Source organism: Mustela erminea, chromosome 3 (genome assembly GCF_009829155.1).
Source record: "Mustela erminea isolate mMusErm1 chromosome 3, mMusErm1.Pri, whole genome shotgun sequence".
Lineage (NCBI taxonomy): Eukaryota > Metazoa > Chordata > Mammalia > Carnivora > Mustelidae > Mustela > Mustela erminea.
In genome coordinates this window covers 91,988,906-92,007,644 of record NC_045616.1, presented here as the reverse complement: position 1 = coordinate 92,007,644, position 18,739 = coordinate 91,988,906, and the positions used below count along the sequence as shown (strand labels likewise).

Here is an 18,739-nt window from a genome sequence, read left to right as displayed (position 1 = left end):
ACTCAGTCTTCCAAACCAACTTCTTGAGAACAGTCTCTGAATTTTAATGACAGAGAGACTGCCATTTTAAAGGCAATCCAATGCTAAGTCATCTGTGCTAAAAAAAAAAAAAAAAAATCTTCTTTAAATTCAACTATAATTGTCTCCTTGAAGCTTGTTCCTATTCACAGGTCCTCCTGAGTCCTGAAGCCAGAGATCATGGACAGTCCAGTGTTCACTGGACAGCCCTTAGGCTATTTGATGAGTTAAGATAAGCCCATCTGACTCTTCAAATTGGGTACTTTCTTAGGGGATTAGAATGCAGATAGGTATGCCCCTCCCCTTACTCCTACAATTACACTTGCATCATTTGATTGGTGGAACCAGCAGATCCCCACACTTTTCAGGTAAAGCCAGTCCCACGTCACAGGCTTGCAGAGAGAGGGGTCAGATGGAACTGATGCTGTCTCAGTTCCGCGCTCTCCCGGCAGTATCCTCAGGGAGCACCCACCTGTTACTGACCCCAGGGCTTGGCCAGGCGTTTTATAGGTTGACAATCCCTGCTGTTTCAACAGCTTCATGCTTGACTTTTAGTTTTACCTCAAATCAGCATATTCCCCACTGTCAGCACCACACATTCTGGTGTACATGCTCAATAGTCAATGTGGCATTTTAAGAAGGACATGTCTATCCAGAGGGTCCCAACTTCAAATAGCATGTCTGGATCCTGATCTGATGGTCCCAAGAGCAGAATATCCTGGTGGATCACTAGCTCCTACTGTGGATTGGTAAACATGGTCATACCTCATACAAGGCTGATTTTGGAACCAGTGTCAGAAATAATACACATAGGGGTGCCTGGGTGTTCCCTCACTCGCTCTCTCTCTCTCTCTCTGTTAAATAAATAAATAAATAATCTTTTTAAAAAAATGTACATATCATTACAGGTAAGAAACAGGATGGGAAAAACCTGGGGTTCTTCTGCTTCCTCCTCAGGTCAGGCTTCATGCTCTTCAGTCTTTCCCTCCACTCTTGTCTTTTTCCTAGAACATTCTTCCCATAGTCCTCTTCAGGCACTGAGCTCTATCAGATCCCAAATTACAACATGGCTTTTATTGTGATGCCTTTGTCTTTTATGGGTTACCTAATTGGCACATCCTCTCTCACCTCTCCACCTAACCAATTTGTACTCCTTTTGGTGCTTGCTTTCTAAAAGCCTCCTTGATAATGTTTGCCTCCCATGGTTTCCTGGGCAGATCTTTACCCATTTTTCAGTATGTGATGCCAGTTGCCAGCAGGTGTTCAGGAAATGCCTACAGACTAAAGGAGAAGCAGACCGAAAGTGAGGCCACGCACCCAGAACTGAATCTAACAGCACAATACTTGCCAAGTGCCTGGTGATAAATAATAGTTCCCCATATATAAAGCTTTGTGTGTGAGAGAGGGGGGAAAAAAAGCGAGAACCCTAGTGGGGTTCCTCCCTATTTTGCCCAGCCCAGCACTGACATATGGGGTGGTAGGCAAAGGCTGTCCAATCATCTCATAGAACAGTCGGAGCACTGCTTCTCGGAGGAGGAAGGCAGAATGAAGCCCCGGAGAGTCCAGGAGGGACCCCACTGCTACTCAACTACCAGAGGACTGATGATTCTCAGCCTGGCCCTATATAGAAGCTGGAGTGGAGAAAAACTCAGGTTGTTCTCTAAATTGCTTCGTGCCCTTGCCATCAGCGGTCAGGCAGTCAGGAAAGAAGGCAGCATTGAAGAGTTTCCTTCAAGAGCTGACAGAACTCTGTTCCTGGGCAATGGAGCCCTTAGTTACACACGAGCTCCCACCTACTTTGCTTCTCCAGCGCTAGAGCTCTTCAACTCGACCTCAGACCCAGTCCCACTGGCGGACGTTCTCCAAAGTGACGTCCCGGAGCACGGCGCGCTCCCCGTCGCCCCGCCCCCGTCACCCGAACGCCGCTCTCTCATAGGCTGGAGCTCTACCTGCAGCCCCACCCCGCGCCTTGGCCCCGCCGCCGCGCCCAGTTTGAAGCTTCCTCGCGGCAGCGTGGGCAAGTGTTGCTTGGAGCTGACCGCTGAGGCTCCAAGCGTTTCCTACCTCAGCGCGAGGTTCTGGGGGTAACTGGAGGGAGATGTGGAGGCCTCATCGGGGTCAAGGGGCAGAGAATAGAGACGCAAGGGTGGGCCGTCACCTACTGAGATCTCCAGGAGGAAGGGCAGCAGGCCGAGACCCGCACTGCTGATTTTTACTTCCCCTCAGGTGACCCGAGACGTTTCCTTAGGTCACCCCCAATTCCTCGTCCTCGGATCAAAACCTTAACTGCCCTCCTGGTTCCCCGCCTTATTTTGGTTCACGAACTTACTTGAGACTGATGCATACTGAATCGTTTTTGCAGTAGACTATACCAACACGACTGAGCATGAAGTTCTGCCTCAAATTTTAAGAGGTTCAGGACGTTCTGACAAGTCAGGGAACCCATGTTAAGACTTAGCCTGCCCCCAGTACTTCTGCCTATTTGGACACAAACCAGGGGCTATATTTTGTACATAAATGTACATCGTTATATATATATATAACGATGTACATATATATATGTGTGTGTGTGTATATATATATATATATATATATATATATATATATATATATGACTACCATTTGTTGAGTGCTTAGTACATTTTTGCTGTGTATTTTCTTATTTTATCCTTTCAACAATTCCTTGGAGGTAGGGATTCTAATCTCCACCTAGGTTTACAATGCTTAGGTCATTTGTTACTGCTGAAAAAAGGGCTAAAGGAGTTAAAAGCCAGATTCCACAAATAAAATTTAGGCCTTTATTTATTCCTCACGAATTCAGAGAGAACCAGTGTTTGACCACTTTTTCTACTGCTATAAGACCGAAGAAAGGGGCGCCTGGGTGGCTCAATAGTTAAGTCTCTGCCTTCAGCTCAGGTTATGATCTCAAGGTCCTCGGATCAAGCCCCACAATGGGCTCTCTGCTCCTGTTCCACCACCCCTCCCCACCTTCTTGTGATCTCTCTCTCTCTCAAATAAATAAATAAAATCTTTTAAAAAAATTTCTAAGAGACTAAAGAAAGCAGATGGCAGCTATAATTTTGGGTATATAGTTGTTGAACCAATGTGTTGTACACTTGAAACTAATGTAACATTGTGCATCAACTATACTTAATCAGTTTGAAGAATAGGACCCACTCCCAAAGCTAAATGTGGTTCATCATGCTGTTATTTTATTTTTTTATTTTTTAAGGGATTTTATTATTTTTTAAGATTTTACTTGTCGGAGAGAGGGCAGAAGCAGGGGGAGGGGCGGGCAGAGGGAGAATTAGACTCCTTGCTCGGGGGGGGGCGTCAATCCCAGGACCCAAGGATCTCCTGGTGTGCTGGAGGCAGATGCTTAACTGAGGGAGCCACCCAGGGATCCTAGTATTTTATTTATTTTAGTCACAGATTTTATTTATTGTGCAAGAGAGAGCGGGGGCATGGGACAGAGGCAGAGGGAGAGGGCGAGGGAGAGAGAAGCGAGCTACGTGCTGCGGGCAGAGCCTGATCCATGCTCAGCATCCCATGACGGTGAGATCATGACCAGAGCCAAAACCAAGAGTCAGAGGCTTCATCAGCTGGGCTACCCAAGCGCCCCTATCATGTAGTTCTATTCATAAGTAAGGCACTAGTGTAGTTGAACTGGTCCTGTTACTCCATTGTGATGGCCAAACCCCTTCCTGTGCTAAACTGTCGTAACAAAATGATGCTTCTGCTAAAGTTAAATGTTTTCTGTTTTCCTGGAAATTATACTAATTTACTTAGTCTAGAGCATTTTTACAGCAAAACAGTTGGCTAGAGGCATTGCCTTCTGAGTCTAGTAATTTGTTTTTACAGAGGTGTCACAGATGTGTCTCAGAGGTGGCAGAACTTGATTTGGACCTTGAAGGTGAAGAATTTGGATGAGGCAATTGGGACATTCCAGGTGAGAGAAAGGTGTGCAAGACGGCTCTTGTTGTGGGCCAGGTGCAGGACATAAAGTGGATTAGGAGGTACAAACTTCCCATTATAAAATAAATAAGTCACAGAGATGAAAAGTATAGCATAGGGAAGATAGTTAATAATACTGTAATAACATTGTATGGTGGCAGATAGTGACTAAACTTACTGTGATGAGCATTAAGTGTAGAATTGTCATATCAGTATGCTATACACCTGAAACTAATATAATATGTCATTATATTAGGTATGTCAACTCTACTTCACTTTAAAAAATTCTTTAAATTTTATTTATTCATTTATTTATATTTATCTACTTTAGAGAAAGGACATGTGCATGTGCAAGCAGGGGGAAGAGTAGAGGGAGAGGGAGAGAGAATCCGGAAGCACACACCTTGTGGATTGCCAAGCACTGTGTTGGGCTCCAGCCCATGACCCTGAGATCATGACCTGAGCCAAAATCAAGAGTTGGTTTCTTCACCAACTGAGCCACCTAGGCACCCCAACTTTTTTTTTTTTTTTTTTTTAAGTGAAGACCCTAGAATAGCCAAAAGTCAACTTGATTTTCTCCAGACTGCATTCAGCCTGGTATGGGCTTCCCAGTCCGGATACAGGTCTAGATAGACTTGAACCCAAACCCAAGTGCTAGGAGAACCATAAAAGTGGTGCTGTAACTTGGTAATATTTCTAATCTCTCTAGTTTGTGAAATTTTGCTAATCCCAGATCAAATGGGACTACAATTCCAATACTGAATTTCACCTTCAGTTGCTTTTTTTTTTCTTTTTAAGATTTTATTTATTTATTTGACAGACAGAGATCACAAGTAGGCAGAAAGGGAGTCAGAGAGACAGGTGGAAGCAGGCTCCCTGCCAAGCAGAGAGCCTGATTTGGGGCTCAATTCTATGATCCTGGGATCATGACCTGAGCCGAAGGCAGAGGCTTTAACCCACTGAGCCACCCAGGGGCCCGCCTTTTTTTTTTTTTTTAAGATTTTATTTATTTGACAGAGAGACCACAAGCAGGGGTTGTAGCAGGCAGAGGGAGAGGGAGAAGCAGGCTCCCCTCTGAGCAGGGGGAGCAGGATGTGGAATTCGATTCAGAGACCCCAGAATCATGACCTGAGCTGCAGGCAGTTGCTTAACCAACTGAGCCACCCAGGTGCCCCACTTTTAGTTACTTTTTGCTCAAGAAAGCAGTGAACAGGGGCACCAAAGCTGATAAGAGAGAGCTGGGATTTCAGCTCAGGTAAGGTCTGAGTCTAGACACCCCATTCTTCATCTCTAGTTGCTTGTTTAAGTTAGAGAAAAAGAGACAGCTACAGAAAAGAAGAAAAGGTATCCAAAGTTTCTGGCCCCTTAGGCCCTAACTGTTCGGGTGTATTCTCTTTTCATTTAAAGTTGCTTTTATGGGATGCCTGGGTGGCTCAGTAGGTTAAATCCTCTTCCTTCAGCTCAGGTCATGATCCCAGGGTCCTGGGATGGAGCCCTGCATCGGGCTCTCTGCTCAGCAGGGAGCCTGCTTCCCTTCCTCTCTCTCTGCCTACTTGTTATCTCTGTCTGTCAAATAAATAAATAAAATCTTAAAAAAACAGAAAGCAGTGAACAAAAATCTCCATTTTGACCCCTGTCCGCCTGTACCTCTCCTCCAATTATTTCTTCTCCTTTTTTACTTTTAAACAGCCTTGAAACCTGTTAGGTAGAAAACCTTTTGACTGCATTGATGTGTTACCTATTAACCCAAGCCCTTTCGGTACAATCAAGGACGAAAGCTCTTGAATTAACTTTTGCAACATAAAGAGCTTGTTTGTAGTGGCATATTGCCATCACTGAAGTTAGTGACTTTAGTAAACATCTTAAATTACTTGTTATAACGTCCCAAATCAAAACCCACGTTCCAAAGCAAAGCTTACTTTATATACTACGTAATAGCCAGAAAATTATTGAGCCTTGATGTCAAATTTTATTTTTAAAATTTTATTCGTTTATTTATTTAAAGATTTTTATTTATTTGTAAGAAAGCACATGGTGGGCTGGGGGGCAGGGTGCGTGGGCAGAGGGAGAATGAAAGGCAGAAGCTGACTCAATGCTGAGTGTGGAGTCTAACTCGGGGCTCCATCCCAGGACCCTGACATCATGACTTGAGCGGAAGTAAGATGTTTACCTGACTGAGCCACCCAGGCACCCCTAATATTTATTTATTTATTTAAGTTTATCTAAGTAATGTCTACCCAACATGAGGCTTGAATTCACGACCCCCAAGATCTAGAGTTGCATGCTCTTCTGACTAAGCCACCTAGGAACCCCTTTAATGTCTAACTTTTAAATAAATCAAGGTTAAGAGGCTTTGTAAATAGAGGTCCTGACTTTTGTCAGTGAACTGCATCCCTAGCTGAACCCTGTATAAGGGATGCCACAGAAACAAGGCCTTTTTTTAGGACCTTCGTTTTGTTTTAGGACTTTATAGTTAACAAGTTTTTAAGCAGTGTCTTACCTTTCTGGTTTTTGTTTTGTTTTGTTTTTTTAAAGATTTTATTTATTTATTATGACAGAGATCACAAGTAGGCAGAGAGGCAGGCAAAGAGGAGGAAGCAGGCTCCCTGCTGAGCAGAGAGCCCCATGCAGGGCTCTATCCCAGGACCCTGGGATCATAACCTGAGCAGAAGGCAGAGGCTTTATTTAATCCACTGAGCCACCCAGGTGCCTCAGTGTCTTGCCTTTCAATAAGGAGAGTGGCCACCACCCAAAGGGATTCATTTACATTTATGTTGTTTTTTAGGAAGTTCCCTATTCCGAGCAAGGTGTCTTTCACATTCTGCAGAGGTCTCTGACCATTGCATTACTTGTACCTTTGAAAAAGATACAGCCTGGGTGGCTCATTTGGTTAAGCGACTGCCTTCCACCCTGGTCATGGTCTTGGAGTCCTGGGATTGAGTCCCACATCGGGCTCCCCGCTTGGCGGGAAGTCTGCTTCTCCCTCTGACCTCTTCCCTCTTTCATGCTTTCTCTCTCTCTCTCATTCTCTCTCCCTTTCAAATAAATAAAATCTTAAAAAAAAAAAAAAAGATATAGCTAAATTCAAGAAAATGGGCTAAATAAACTGGACATTATTTCTCATTATTTGTCCTTTCATTGCACTCTATCTTCCTGTTAGTTTCAACTCAACAAATAATTTGAGTCCAGAGGTAGATCTATTTGATGGACACAACTGTAATAGAATTGTGATTGCTTATGTTAAAAGAGCTAGCCCAAAGGTTGTTGTCCTTCTGTCCATTTTTGTGGGAAATGTTAAAGGTAGGAAATGTTTAAGTCTCAAAAGTAACTCAATAATCCTTACCAAAATGATTAATGTTTTTCTTCACTGATGAGCCAGTAATCGTTTAGTGTTATTAGTATTTAGTATTGTTACATCTCTGTTCCTGCTAAATGAAAAATTCATGTACTCTGGTATCAGAAAAACCTGAGAAGCTTGTGAATGATCCAGATTCCTGCCCTCCACCCCCACTCCAGATCTACTTAATCACCACCTTTGGTTGGATTTTTTTCTTTTGTGCTTTTCAAAAAGATCTTCCCAGGAGGGGTGCCTGGCTGGCTCAGTCAGTTGAGTATGGGACTCTTGATCTCAGGAGTTGTGAGTTAGATCCCCACACTGGGCAAAGAGTTTACATTAAAAAATAAACAGATAAAATAAAATCTTCCCAGGAGATTCTGATGCATACTAAGGCTAGAGAACTTTGATATAGATAAAACCACTGGTTGCTTTATTTTTTACATTTCAGCAGAGTGAATATTGTGTCAGTTCGACTTCAGGTTGCCCTTGTTTTCAGGCAAGGTAGGCCTTGGTACTTAAGCAAAGTTTCTTAAGAATCTTTGTACAAAGGGAAAGTTCTATTCATAATTTCAAAGTCCAAGAAATTTCCAGTGAGCAAAATGAAAATTAAAGTTGGATGATAAAGACAGAACTTGACACTAGAGTTTTTCAAAGACCATGTTAGTGTTTTATTTTTCTATTCCTGACACTCAAATTCATAGGGGGTGAATAATAAAACAAAATCAAATTAACATACAAACACAATTCAATTCAAGAACATTTAACCATCAGTCGTAGCTGTTCTTTATAAAATACATAAAGGTAAACAGAAACATCTTCATATAAATTATGCTTAACAATCTGTATACACTGTGAAACCATTGTTAAAATCTACACTGAGATGCTAGTGCAAGCAGTGGTATACAAAAGTGCAAACAAGATTAGTGATAAAAAGAACTGACTGACTTACCATTCAACATACTCTATAATTCAGTCAAATACTGAAGTCCTCACTACAGAAAACACTTTGATCACTTTCAAAGTAACGTGACTACATTCACCCTGAGTGCTCTCACCTCAGTATGGCAACTGTATGATGATGAGTTCAGGTTAGGAGTGGCACCAGGGAACAGAGAAACCCATGTGAAGTTGGTCATTCTGATGTGAATCTTTACACTTGATAAAGAAAACAATTCCAAAGACCACTTGTATGTCAAAAGCTGTAGAACTACCACCCCCTTTCCCCCAAAATATTTAAAATTGAAATTAATTCAAATTCTCCCTCCCTTATTTAAAGAAGAATTCATCCACTCCAGTGAAGCTTTTCCAAAAATAACTTGGCGTGAAATCACTCAAAAGGCTTTTCCATTTCTGCCCTAAAATCTATTTGGGGCAAGGATGCTCCTGAAACAAAGTTTACTTTTTTATTTTTTAAAAGATTTTATTTATTTATTTGACAGAGAGAGACACAGCAAGAAAGGGAACACAGGCAGGGGGGAGGGGGAGTGGAATAGGAAGCAGAAGCAGGCTTCCCACTGAGCAGGGAGCCCAATACAGGTCTCTATCCCAGGACCCTGGGATCAGGACCTGAGCAGAAGGCAGACACTTGACTGAGCCAGCCAGGCGCTCCATAAGGTCTACTCTGGATAAATTTGCTTAGTGTGATTATTTTTGATTCTTTTAAAAACTGTAGTCAAATCCCTGAACAATCAATCAGTGGTATTAAATGCATTAATTACTTAATGTTCTAAATTATGAGAACAAAAATTTGTTGGTTCAGAGCTACATCTTCAATATGACTCTTCAGTGACTCTGTAGATTCCCTTCATACTTTTTTTTTTTTTTTAATGTTTTTCTTAGTTATTTATTAGAGAGAATGAGAGAGAGAGCATGAGAGGAGACAGGTCAGCAGGAGAAGCAGACTCCCTGCTGAGCAGGGAGCCCAATGTGGGACTCCATCCTGGGACTCCAGGATCATAAACTGAGCCAAAGGCAGTCACTTAACCCACTGTGCCACCGGGGTGCCCCACTTCATACTTTTTATCCAGGTGTGGTGTGGGAGTGTGAGGGAGGGATGGTTCTAGGGACCAAGAGTAGACACATGGTTTTAACAAAATCCCAATCACTTTGCACAGAGACAGAGTCCCATAATCCAAGACCTGTTCTTTCCTTCCTTTCTGGGGGAATGGGGGCTTAAAAAGCACTGATTTGCATTTCAAAAGACCAGTGATGGAAGCCATCAGAAGCATACCATATAGTTTTGAGAATTTAGACCTTCATTGAAGATACACCGTTTTCTGAACGCTTAGATTTATAGCAAAAAATAGTAAAGGTTCATAGAAAACCTTTAATTCATCTTTAATTTTGCATTAAGGAATTTTTTTGTGCTCATCTCTATTTTTTTATGCTTTCTTGGAAAATTTTGGAACCTTCACCAACTTTTACATAGGTTTAAATTGATTCAAACAATATATTCTAAGTAAAATGAACGCAAGATATTTTGAGAGCATTCCCTTCATATTAGCTCTTCTCATTGTAGTCTAGTGAAAATTTGGCAATAAATCTTTGCAAACTTGAATCACATAACTATCAAAACTGAAATGCCACAGTGAGTCACAACCAATACAGTTTCACAACATGTAAACCTTTCTCTTACAACTCTCAAATCATGTCAGCTAGAATTACACTGTTTTTAATGATCGAACTTGTGAAAATGATGTGTTTTGAATGTGACTGATCAAATCATTTTGCAGAAGGCAAGAAACAGTATTATTATAGCTATTACCTTATTTTAATTATTTTGCAAGTTTATGTGCTGGAAAGTACTAGGAAGACGTGTGAGCTGGTTCAAAACTCAGGAAAAAAAAAACATTGTAAACCACAGTAAATGTGTATATGCATATAAGCACACAAAACTGAAATTGACATCTATGCAGGCAGTATCTGGATTCATACATCTTTGGCATTCAAAGATACTGGGTCAACCAAGCCAATGGTGAAGAATTTTTTTCATATATTTCAGAAAATGTCTTGCCCCAATTTTAAAAAATGCTATGCTCTTCTCTCCATTTTAAAAATTCACTGAGCTAAAGACAAACTGGAATCAGTTTAAAAAGTTACCCGAAAATATAATTAACAGCAATCCTTGAAAGAGGTGTGAGGTTAAGGGTTTCATTAAAATGAGAAATGCAGGCTGAGATCTTGTTTTTTAGAGCTGTAGACTAAAGATTTTAATGTATGTTTTGAGCAGTGCCTGATTTATATGGAATCCAATCTTGTATACATTTTCACAACTTATGGTAAAAGGTACAAAATTAATCTATGTCCCCAATGCTACAATTTACCCCAAAATACTGAACAGGCGCACATACTTGCACAAGCATGTAGAGAGTAAATGTCTTCCCCATGTGCTTTTACTTTTTCTTGCAATTCTCTTAATATGCTTCTCTTGAAGGGGAGCAGTGACTCAATGGATGTGTTCAGAGGAGCTGGAAGAGTGAGATGGTAAGCCCAATGACTCGGGCCCATCTCCCCAGAGCTGGGATGAAAGCCACTTGCTGCTATGTGCAGCTTCATTTCTGAACATTCAGGCCGTAAGAATCTCTCATCATTGGGAAAATAGCCACAGTTTAGTTGTGGTCCACAACTGACTTTAATTCTATGATCCCAGTGTCAGAACTAGAATGAGAATTCTGGAATGATATATTTTGTACCAGAAAGCATTTCTCCACTTCAGAGAAATTAGGAGGGTTTTTTCCTTTATACCAATTTATGACACAAGTAATTGATTTCACAATATCACAATATAAGGAAATACTTGAAGAAAATGCAATGTCCTTGTAGGTGCTCAAGATAGATACCAACAAGAGACAGTTACTTTTAATAAGGCCTAGTTCTGTTTAGTCAGGATATTAGAAGTACTTGATTTATTTTTCATTCGTTTAAGTAATCTTTACATCTAGTGTGGGGCTTGAACTCACAACCCCAAGGTCGAATCACATGCTCCATAAAATAAGCCAGTCAGGTGCCCCTAAGAGTAAGTACTTGAATTAAATGTGGCAAAATAAACCAACAGGTTGATATGTCATCTCCTCCTTTTCCCATGATGCTAGTGATGATTCTAAGCAGGGAAGAAGCTCTATTTTCATTTGAAAGAAAGGTTAAAGTGAAACAGAAGAGCCATATTACTAAAACCAGAGGTCATGCTGAAATGACCTTGTTGATTTAGCTAACTGGTGATTCCTTCCAGTCATATCCCTTAATCCTTAATCTGTCTCAGATGTTCCATTATTAATGATAGAACTAGAGTAACTGATTTGGAAAAAAGCTAAAGAAAACACTAATTCTGATATTAAAATTATTCTTGATGGAATGGAGCAATCTATTCTCAATGGAACTAGTTAAATATACTATAAAATCCTGGTTTATAACCAAGAGAGAACTAACTCTCTTAAGTTTGAGTCTTTAAAAATACGTATTTGGCACTTATCTTTCAGCTTATTTTAGTAATTACAGGAATCTCAGAACCTCATGGAAAAGAATTACTCAATTTCTTAGAAAATTAAAGTGCTTTAAAAGCTACCTAAAACATTAATCTATCAGTGAGGCTTGCAGATGCTATCACACAGCAGGCATTACTTGTAAAAACAAAAGACTTTGTGCTATAAATATAAAGTAAGAGCTGACAGCAATTAAGAAAAAAGAAAATCGAACACAAGCATTCATTGATTTCTAATGAGAAATAAAATATGCCAAACAATGCAAAAGAGCTATAGGACAGGACCAGAATCCCCATGCAGCTCAGACGGCCGAATAGGCTTCCTTTCTCCTCACACATACAGGCCTCTACAATGAAGCTACGCACAAGGTGCTGTGCTACCTGTTGCGTCATTATTTAAAAGGGAGTGGGGAGTACCTCTAAATGTGGGGACACTGGTGCCCGTCACTACTTTTGGTGAAAAGGCACAAATGACCAAAACAGGGCACCGGTAAGTTGGAACACTTCAGAATCAGACAACTGGAATGGAGCTATAAGCCTATCAAACCCCCAATTAACCCTGTGTTGTACCAGATGTGCTTTTCTTCAAAAGACCGATCCCACAGAAACTAGAAGGTGGATCCCATCAGCATTAATCATGGTAGCATTACTGTGACAAATATACGCGATGCAGAGAGAAATGTGTAAAATGGAACCAAACACAGTGTGTCTTATGGTAAATGCAAAAGCTTCTAGAGACTTACACATTATCCTAAAAATTCTGAAGTGATCTCCCTGCCCCACAACCCCCTCATACGTATGTTATTAAATACTAAAAACGTCAGAGCATACTAGCTAGATAAGACACATTAAAATGAAACACCTGCCCAACAAAGATGCCAAACATCAGGATATGTTTTATTGCATGACGTTTGCATAAGAAAAAATATTATTGAAAACTGTAAGGCATCATGCAATCATCAATAACCTAATTATTAACTGTACACTTAAGATAGGTGGACATATAATCTAAAATTTAAAAACTAGTTCCAAAATAGTACATAAAAATTTAACATGATGAGCTTTTAAACATGGTTTGTATTCGTAGCTTCACGTTGTTAAAAAGTGCTTCAAATGTACTGCTGGAAAGTTGTTCTTTATAAATGGCACTGGGGATAATGTCAGATTATAAACTGTATAAACTATTTTATGGAATTAGAAAGCTAACATTGTGATACTCAAACTTGAATCAGTTTTCAATTTGCACTCAAATTAAGTTGATATAATATTAATAATCTAAAAAAATCTGTTTTCTAACCAACAAAAGTCTATTGAATTCAAGTTATGCATGTTGAGTGGATCAAATCTCTGAGTAGGCCTGAATGATGAGACCTGGAACCGATGCAAGTGGTTGTTAATCAATGTACTGTGCCATCCAACGGAAACCTTCTCCGTAACCTTGCCTTTTGAGCACGCTGCACATGAAAACTTCTAAGGGTCGGGCATTCAGTTCCTTCAGAGATACATTGCCCTAGAAGGGAAGACAGACATTATATTATGATGGATGACCTCTTTATGAAATAAAAGCTCCACTTTACAGCTGAATTGCAGCTTCTACATCTCAGAACAAAGGGTGACTGTGCTTAAGCCTCGGGTGTTGGGCAGACAAGTGCCTTAGACACACAAGAAATCTCCTCCTCTCACTCAGTGGGAAAGAGGGGAGTTTGTGAGGCACATAAAAATGAAAACAGTCTTTGACTTGGAAAAATTTAAGTTACCCAAGCCGGCTTCACTAATATTAAAGACAAACCTTTCTGAGTAGGTTTATGACTAAACAAGGCATTTCCTAAAACTGGGAAGTTGACTTACTGAAAAGAAGACACCAAAAACAGACTAAAGTCTACCCTAACACCAGAGTCTCCTTCAAAACAGTGCAGTATTTCTCTACTCTGAAAGAAATACATATAAACCAAGAAAATTTTGTTTGTATATTCTGAGATTTTTCTATACCAACATCTCTCCCTCATACAAATTGACTGTAAAAATTGACTGCAAAAATAACACATTTTGAAGCTTATTATAAAGTATTATGTTCAGGGCGCCTAGATGGCTCAGTTGGTTAAGCATCTGCCTTCCGCTCAGGTCATGATTTCCGAGTCCTGGGATTCAGCCCAGCATGGGGCTCCCTGCTCAGCAGGGAGTCTGCTTCTCCCTCTCCCTCCCCCACCCCCTTATGCTCACTCTCCTTCTCTCCTATAAATAAAATCTTTTAAAAAAAGTATTATGTTCGGGACACCTGGGTGGCTCAGTTGGTTGAGCAGCTGCCTTCGGCTCAGGTCATGGTCCCCACGTCCTGGGATCGAGTCCCACATCGGGCTCCTTGCTCGGCAGGGAGCCTGCTTCTCCCTCTGCCTCTGCCTGCCATTCTGTCTAACTGTGCTCGCTCTCTCCCCCCACCTCTCTCTGATAAATAAATAAAATCTTAAAAAAAAAAAAAAGTATTATGTTCAAAAAATCCCCCAACACTCCTGTGTTCAAATTTACATTTTATTTTTCTCTCTGATGAACTCAGGGTCTAAATACACTACTGGAATGCTTAAACATTTAAGTATATTATTTGGGGGCTAATTCTGAAAATCTATGACAAATAAAACTTTGAAAGTTTTCATTTGGTTTCCCACAAGCATGAGTTTTGACATTCTTGTTATCCCCAAGAAAAGGTTTCATTCAGTGGTAGAAAGAAAACACATAAAGACATTTAAAGACCCAAATGTACAAATGAGTTTTTATGAAAAAAAAAAAAAATAATGGGCATATGTAGTTGGACAACAGTAATTTAAAAAAACTTAAAACTAACATTACATATCAGTTATACCTCAAAAAAAAAAAAAAAAAAAAAGGCAGACCGCCAGTTGGACTAATCACCATGATTACTGTTAGTGCTAATATTGGAATTAAACTATTTCAGAAGATAAAAATAAATAAGACACTGAACTGAAAGACCTTTACACTGTCAAATGAAATATTCACACTAGTCAACAAAAAATGAAAACACTTTTATTTACCTTTCCTGTTGTCTGACCATATAAACCAAACATCTCTCGTAACCTCTCTTCACTGATGGCTTCAGGTCTGTCAATCTTATTCCCAAGAATCAGTATAGGCACATTAGCAATGGTTTCATCTGTCATTAGTGACTGAAACAAGACAAAATGAAAGATAAGATGTTGATATGAAACTATCTGAAGAGCTCCTTATGACAAGATACCAATGAGTAACAAGGACTCATTCTCTACCATAGCATGTCAGTTCTGCCAAATTCCATTGACAAACTTTTTGTACATTTGAAAGTAAGATCAGGGGTGCTTGGCTGGCTCAGTCAGTAGAACCTGCAATTCTTAATCTAAGCCTTGTGAGTTTTAGCTCCAAGCTGGGTAGAGAGAGGAGTTAAAAACAAACAAAAAAATAACCTTAACAACACACAAAAAAGTGAGCTCAAAGAAACTGTAAGCTCCTTGTGTAAATGCTCAACTCTGCTTCTCGCTCTGTGAATCACTAAGGGACTCTAAAACAAACACCTTGAAGCTAGCAGACCTGGTTTCAATTCTAGTTCTACTGCTTATGAATTGTGAGATCTTGAACAAATAAGCCTCAGTGAAGCTCAAAGAGAATTTGGAAGAGTAGCACCTACCTTATGGAGTTGATTTGGGAATTAAATGATATAATATACACATGCCTGGCACAAAGTAGGTAGTCAGGAAATCCCTGACCCTGTTCCATGACCACAGAACCTACCTGGACTTTGCCACATGAACACTTTTGCCTGCTCTGGGCAGAGGCACAGTCAGGTCAAATCACTGCTTCCTCTGTGGTCCCAGATCAAGCCCTGGCCTTCCTGGCTGATCCTGAGCCACTTTATGAAGCATCTGACCTGGGAGAGGGGGAAAGAGTAGTGCCTACACATGCCTCCACTCACTCGTAGAAGTGGTGACTAAGATAGCATATTACACCATTTCCAGGTTCCGGCCAACTCCTGAAGAAAATGGCATCTAGGATGACCAGGGACTCAAGACCAAGGCACTCCAGGTATGCCGCAGACATGAAATATACTACAAAGGTATGCTGCACAGAGTGAGCTTAGGTCTTCAGGAAGAAGGTCTGTGCTAGTATGTCCTCAAAAGCTACAATTACTCGAAGCTACTGTTGCTGTGTTCTAAGCAGAGTTAACCACTGAGCTCCATAAATTGCCAGGAGTTGTATCAGAGACTACAGAAAAGCTGCACTCTGATACTTAGATCTCCAACCTATTTCTTCAACCTTACCAGAGTGATTCAGCTACGTTTAGTTTTAGTTAACTTACATCAAGTTCTTCTTTTGATTCTAACAGCCTTTCATGGTCTGCACAATCCACCAGAAATACAATGCCATTGATAGCAGGAAGGTAGTTTTTCCACACTCTTCGAGCTAACAAAAACAATCAGGAGTTAGATTTTATTTGCCGGTCAAACCTAGCACATGGTTTGATGGAAGAGTCCAACAAGAAACCAAGTTTAATTATCCCTTAGCTGCTACCACTTCACTATATATTTAAATTCATCTTTAACCCAGGATCACCAAATTTTTCCAGAGGACCAAGGAAGGCTTTCCTTGATATAAGCAAGTCAAATATTTTACTCTACTCCAGTTCTCCCAAGTTAGAAGTGGAATTATTATTTGCTACCAATGGACAATGATGCATATTAAGTTCACTGGATGACTGCCACTATTTTAAAAATTTATATGCAATATTCATTTTCTGACATTTCAAGTTTAGCAGTTATTTTGCCACTGATAAATTCGGAGTCAGTGAAAGAAGGAAATTAGTGGGTACAGATTTGTTAAGTTAAAATAATAAAACAAACTGTTATAACAGAAATTAACTGAAGTCAACAAAACCTTTAGGGTAATTTTTCTATGACATTATTTTTAGAGAAGTTCTAGGGGTGCCTTAGGGGTAAGCAACTGACTTCAGTTTTTATCTTAAAAACAACACAGAAATTAAGTCTCAGACTCCATTAGGTTCCAATTCTCTCTAACCATTGTATTCTGGAGTATTTCATATATATTTCAAATAATTATAATGTCTCAAATGTGCATTCACTAGCCACAACCACCAAAATCTTTTCAACTATTTGTCACAGGAGCTTTAGAATGCCCACCAACTTTGTAATATTCACTATTTATGAATTACCAAGTGCTGGGTACTGTCATGTCTTTTGGGGGACATATGAAATACACTTTAGTTCCTGAAAGTTTAGTAGAGGAGATAACAGAGCCTTTTCCAAACTTGTAGACATTTACACAAATGTACTAAGCACCATGGAAATATAATTAAGAGCATTCCCAGGTGAGAATGGGAGGTAGCCACACTTACGCTGGGCCCTGAAGGTGGGTTACTTGTGTGCAGATGGGGATGGCATGAGCAAAAGCCCAGAGAGGAAGAACACCGAGAGGGTTTTGTTTGGTTGGAGAACAGAGAATAGAAAAGGGAACAGGGGGAAATAAAGACTCAAAAAATAAACTGGGATCAGATTATAGAGATCCCAAATGCCAGGTCAACAAGTTTGGCTTCCATTTTGTAGGTCAGCCATTGAAAGTTTTTAATACAGAGCAGTAACATCATAACATGATTATGACAATCGGTGAAATGTGGATTGGAGCAGAGGACAGAGGCTAAATTTAGGTTACATGCTTTATACCAAAAGCAATTAAGACTTAAACTGACCAGGATTATCATGAAAATCACTTTGGTTTAAAACTTATCTTGTGGTAGGACGCCTGGGTGGCTCAGTGGGTTAAGCCTCTGCCCTTAGCTGGGGTCATGTTCTCAGGGTTCTGGGATCAAGCCCCACGTCAGGCTCTCTGCTCAGCGGGGAACCTGCTTCCTCCTCTCTCTCTGCCTGCCTCTCTGCCTATTTGTGATCTCTGTCTGTCAAATAAATAAATAAATAAATAAATAATTTTTTTTAAAAAAAGCTTATCTCGTGGTAACAATTCTTAAATTTTAAGTGTACTCTGCCTTCCTTAACAGAACAAGACTTCATGAACTGGAAACTAATGGCCACATTTTTATTAAAATAAAACCGAGCAACTATAAGAGTAATAGAATCTTACCTTGCACATGTCCACCCAAATCAAAAGTTGTAAAGGTCATGCCAGCAATGGTTAGTTCTTCTGAAGCTAAATAACAATATGGTAAGAAAATCATATTATTCTTACAACAAGAAAATCAGATATCCATTCATGGTATATATTGCTACTTAATGTTTGATTGCAAATTAGTTCAAATCAAACATTTAGGCACTAATACAAGAATCTGTTATAATTAGATACACTTCAATTTATACTGACAACATAACGCAAGTCATGATAATATTCTAGTATTCACTAACCCCCACAAATCCAACATTTTTTTCCTTCTCTCTTTCTCCTGCTGAAAATATTAACTATTCAGATAATTATTTGCTGTGAATTCAAGTAACTGCTCCAACCTAATAATTTTTTCTGTAATTCATCTTAGATAATACCAGGGAAATTTTCTCTCATGGCTGTCATATTATCAAGTGATGACAGTCTTTAATGATAAACACGGTTGCAATAAAAATTTTTGCTATGTCTTCAAATTTTTTTCTGCTCCCTCCCTCCCTTCCTCTCCTAGGACTTCAAGTATAGGTTGGCTAGACTGCTTTGTTTTTATTTTTGTTTTAAGATTTTATTCATCTACTTGATGGACAGAGATCACAAGTAGGCAGAGAGGCAGGCAGAGAGAAAGAGGGAAGCAGGCCCCCTGCTGAGCAGAGAGCCTGAAACATGGCTCGATCCCAGGACCCTGGGATCATGACCTGAGCCAAAGGCAGAGGCTTTAACCCACTGAGCCACCCAGATGCCCTAGACTGCGTCATATTTTCCCGCAAGTCACTGAGTATCTGTTCATT

At 40.1% G+C, this 18,739-nt stretch overlaps 1 protein-coding gene and 1 long non-coding RNA gene across 2 annotated transcripts in view; one reads left to right on the top strand and one right to left on the bottom strand.

The window, feature by feature from the left end:
* Nucleotides 1–1,929: 1,929 nt before the first annotated feature.
* The window catches only part of LOC116586566, a 28,538-nt gene continuing 11,728 nt past the window's right edge, over nucleotides 1,930–18,739 (top strand). The window contains exons 1-2 of the long non-coding RNA XR_004284068.1: nucleotides 1,930–2,102; nucleotides 3,880–3,967. This is a non-coding gene — a long non-coding RNA (uncharacterized LOC116586566). The remainder of the gene's footprint in view (nucleotides 2,103–3,879; nucleotides 3,968–18,739) is intronic.
* SAR1B (secretion associated Ras related GTPase 1B) overlaps nucleotides 9,468–18,739 on the bottom strand; it is a 31,390-nt gene continuing 22,118 nt past the window's right edge. Inside the window, exons 4-7 of the mRNA XM_032336710.1 lie at nucleotides 17,919–17,984; nucleotides 16,126–16,229; nucleotides 14,831–14,962; nucleotides 9,468–13,296 (exon numbers count right to left, since the gene is read on the bottom strand). Of these exons, the coding sequence (XP_032192601.1) occupies nucleotides 13,180–13,296; nucleotides 14,831–14,962; nucleotides 16,126–16,229; nucleotides 17,919–17,984 (419 nt within the window). The 3' untranslated portion in view covers nucleotides 9,468–13,179. The remainder of the gene's footprint in view (nucleotides 13,297–14,830; nucleotides 14,963–16,125; nucleotides 16,230–17,918; nucleotides 17,985–18,739) is intronic.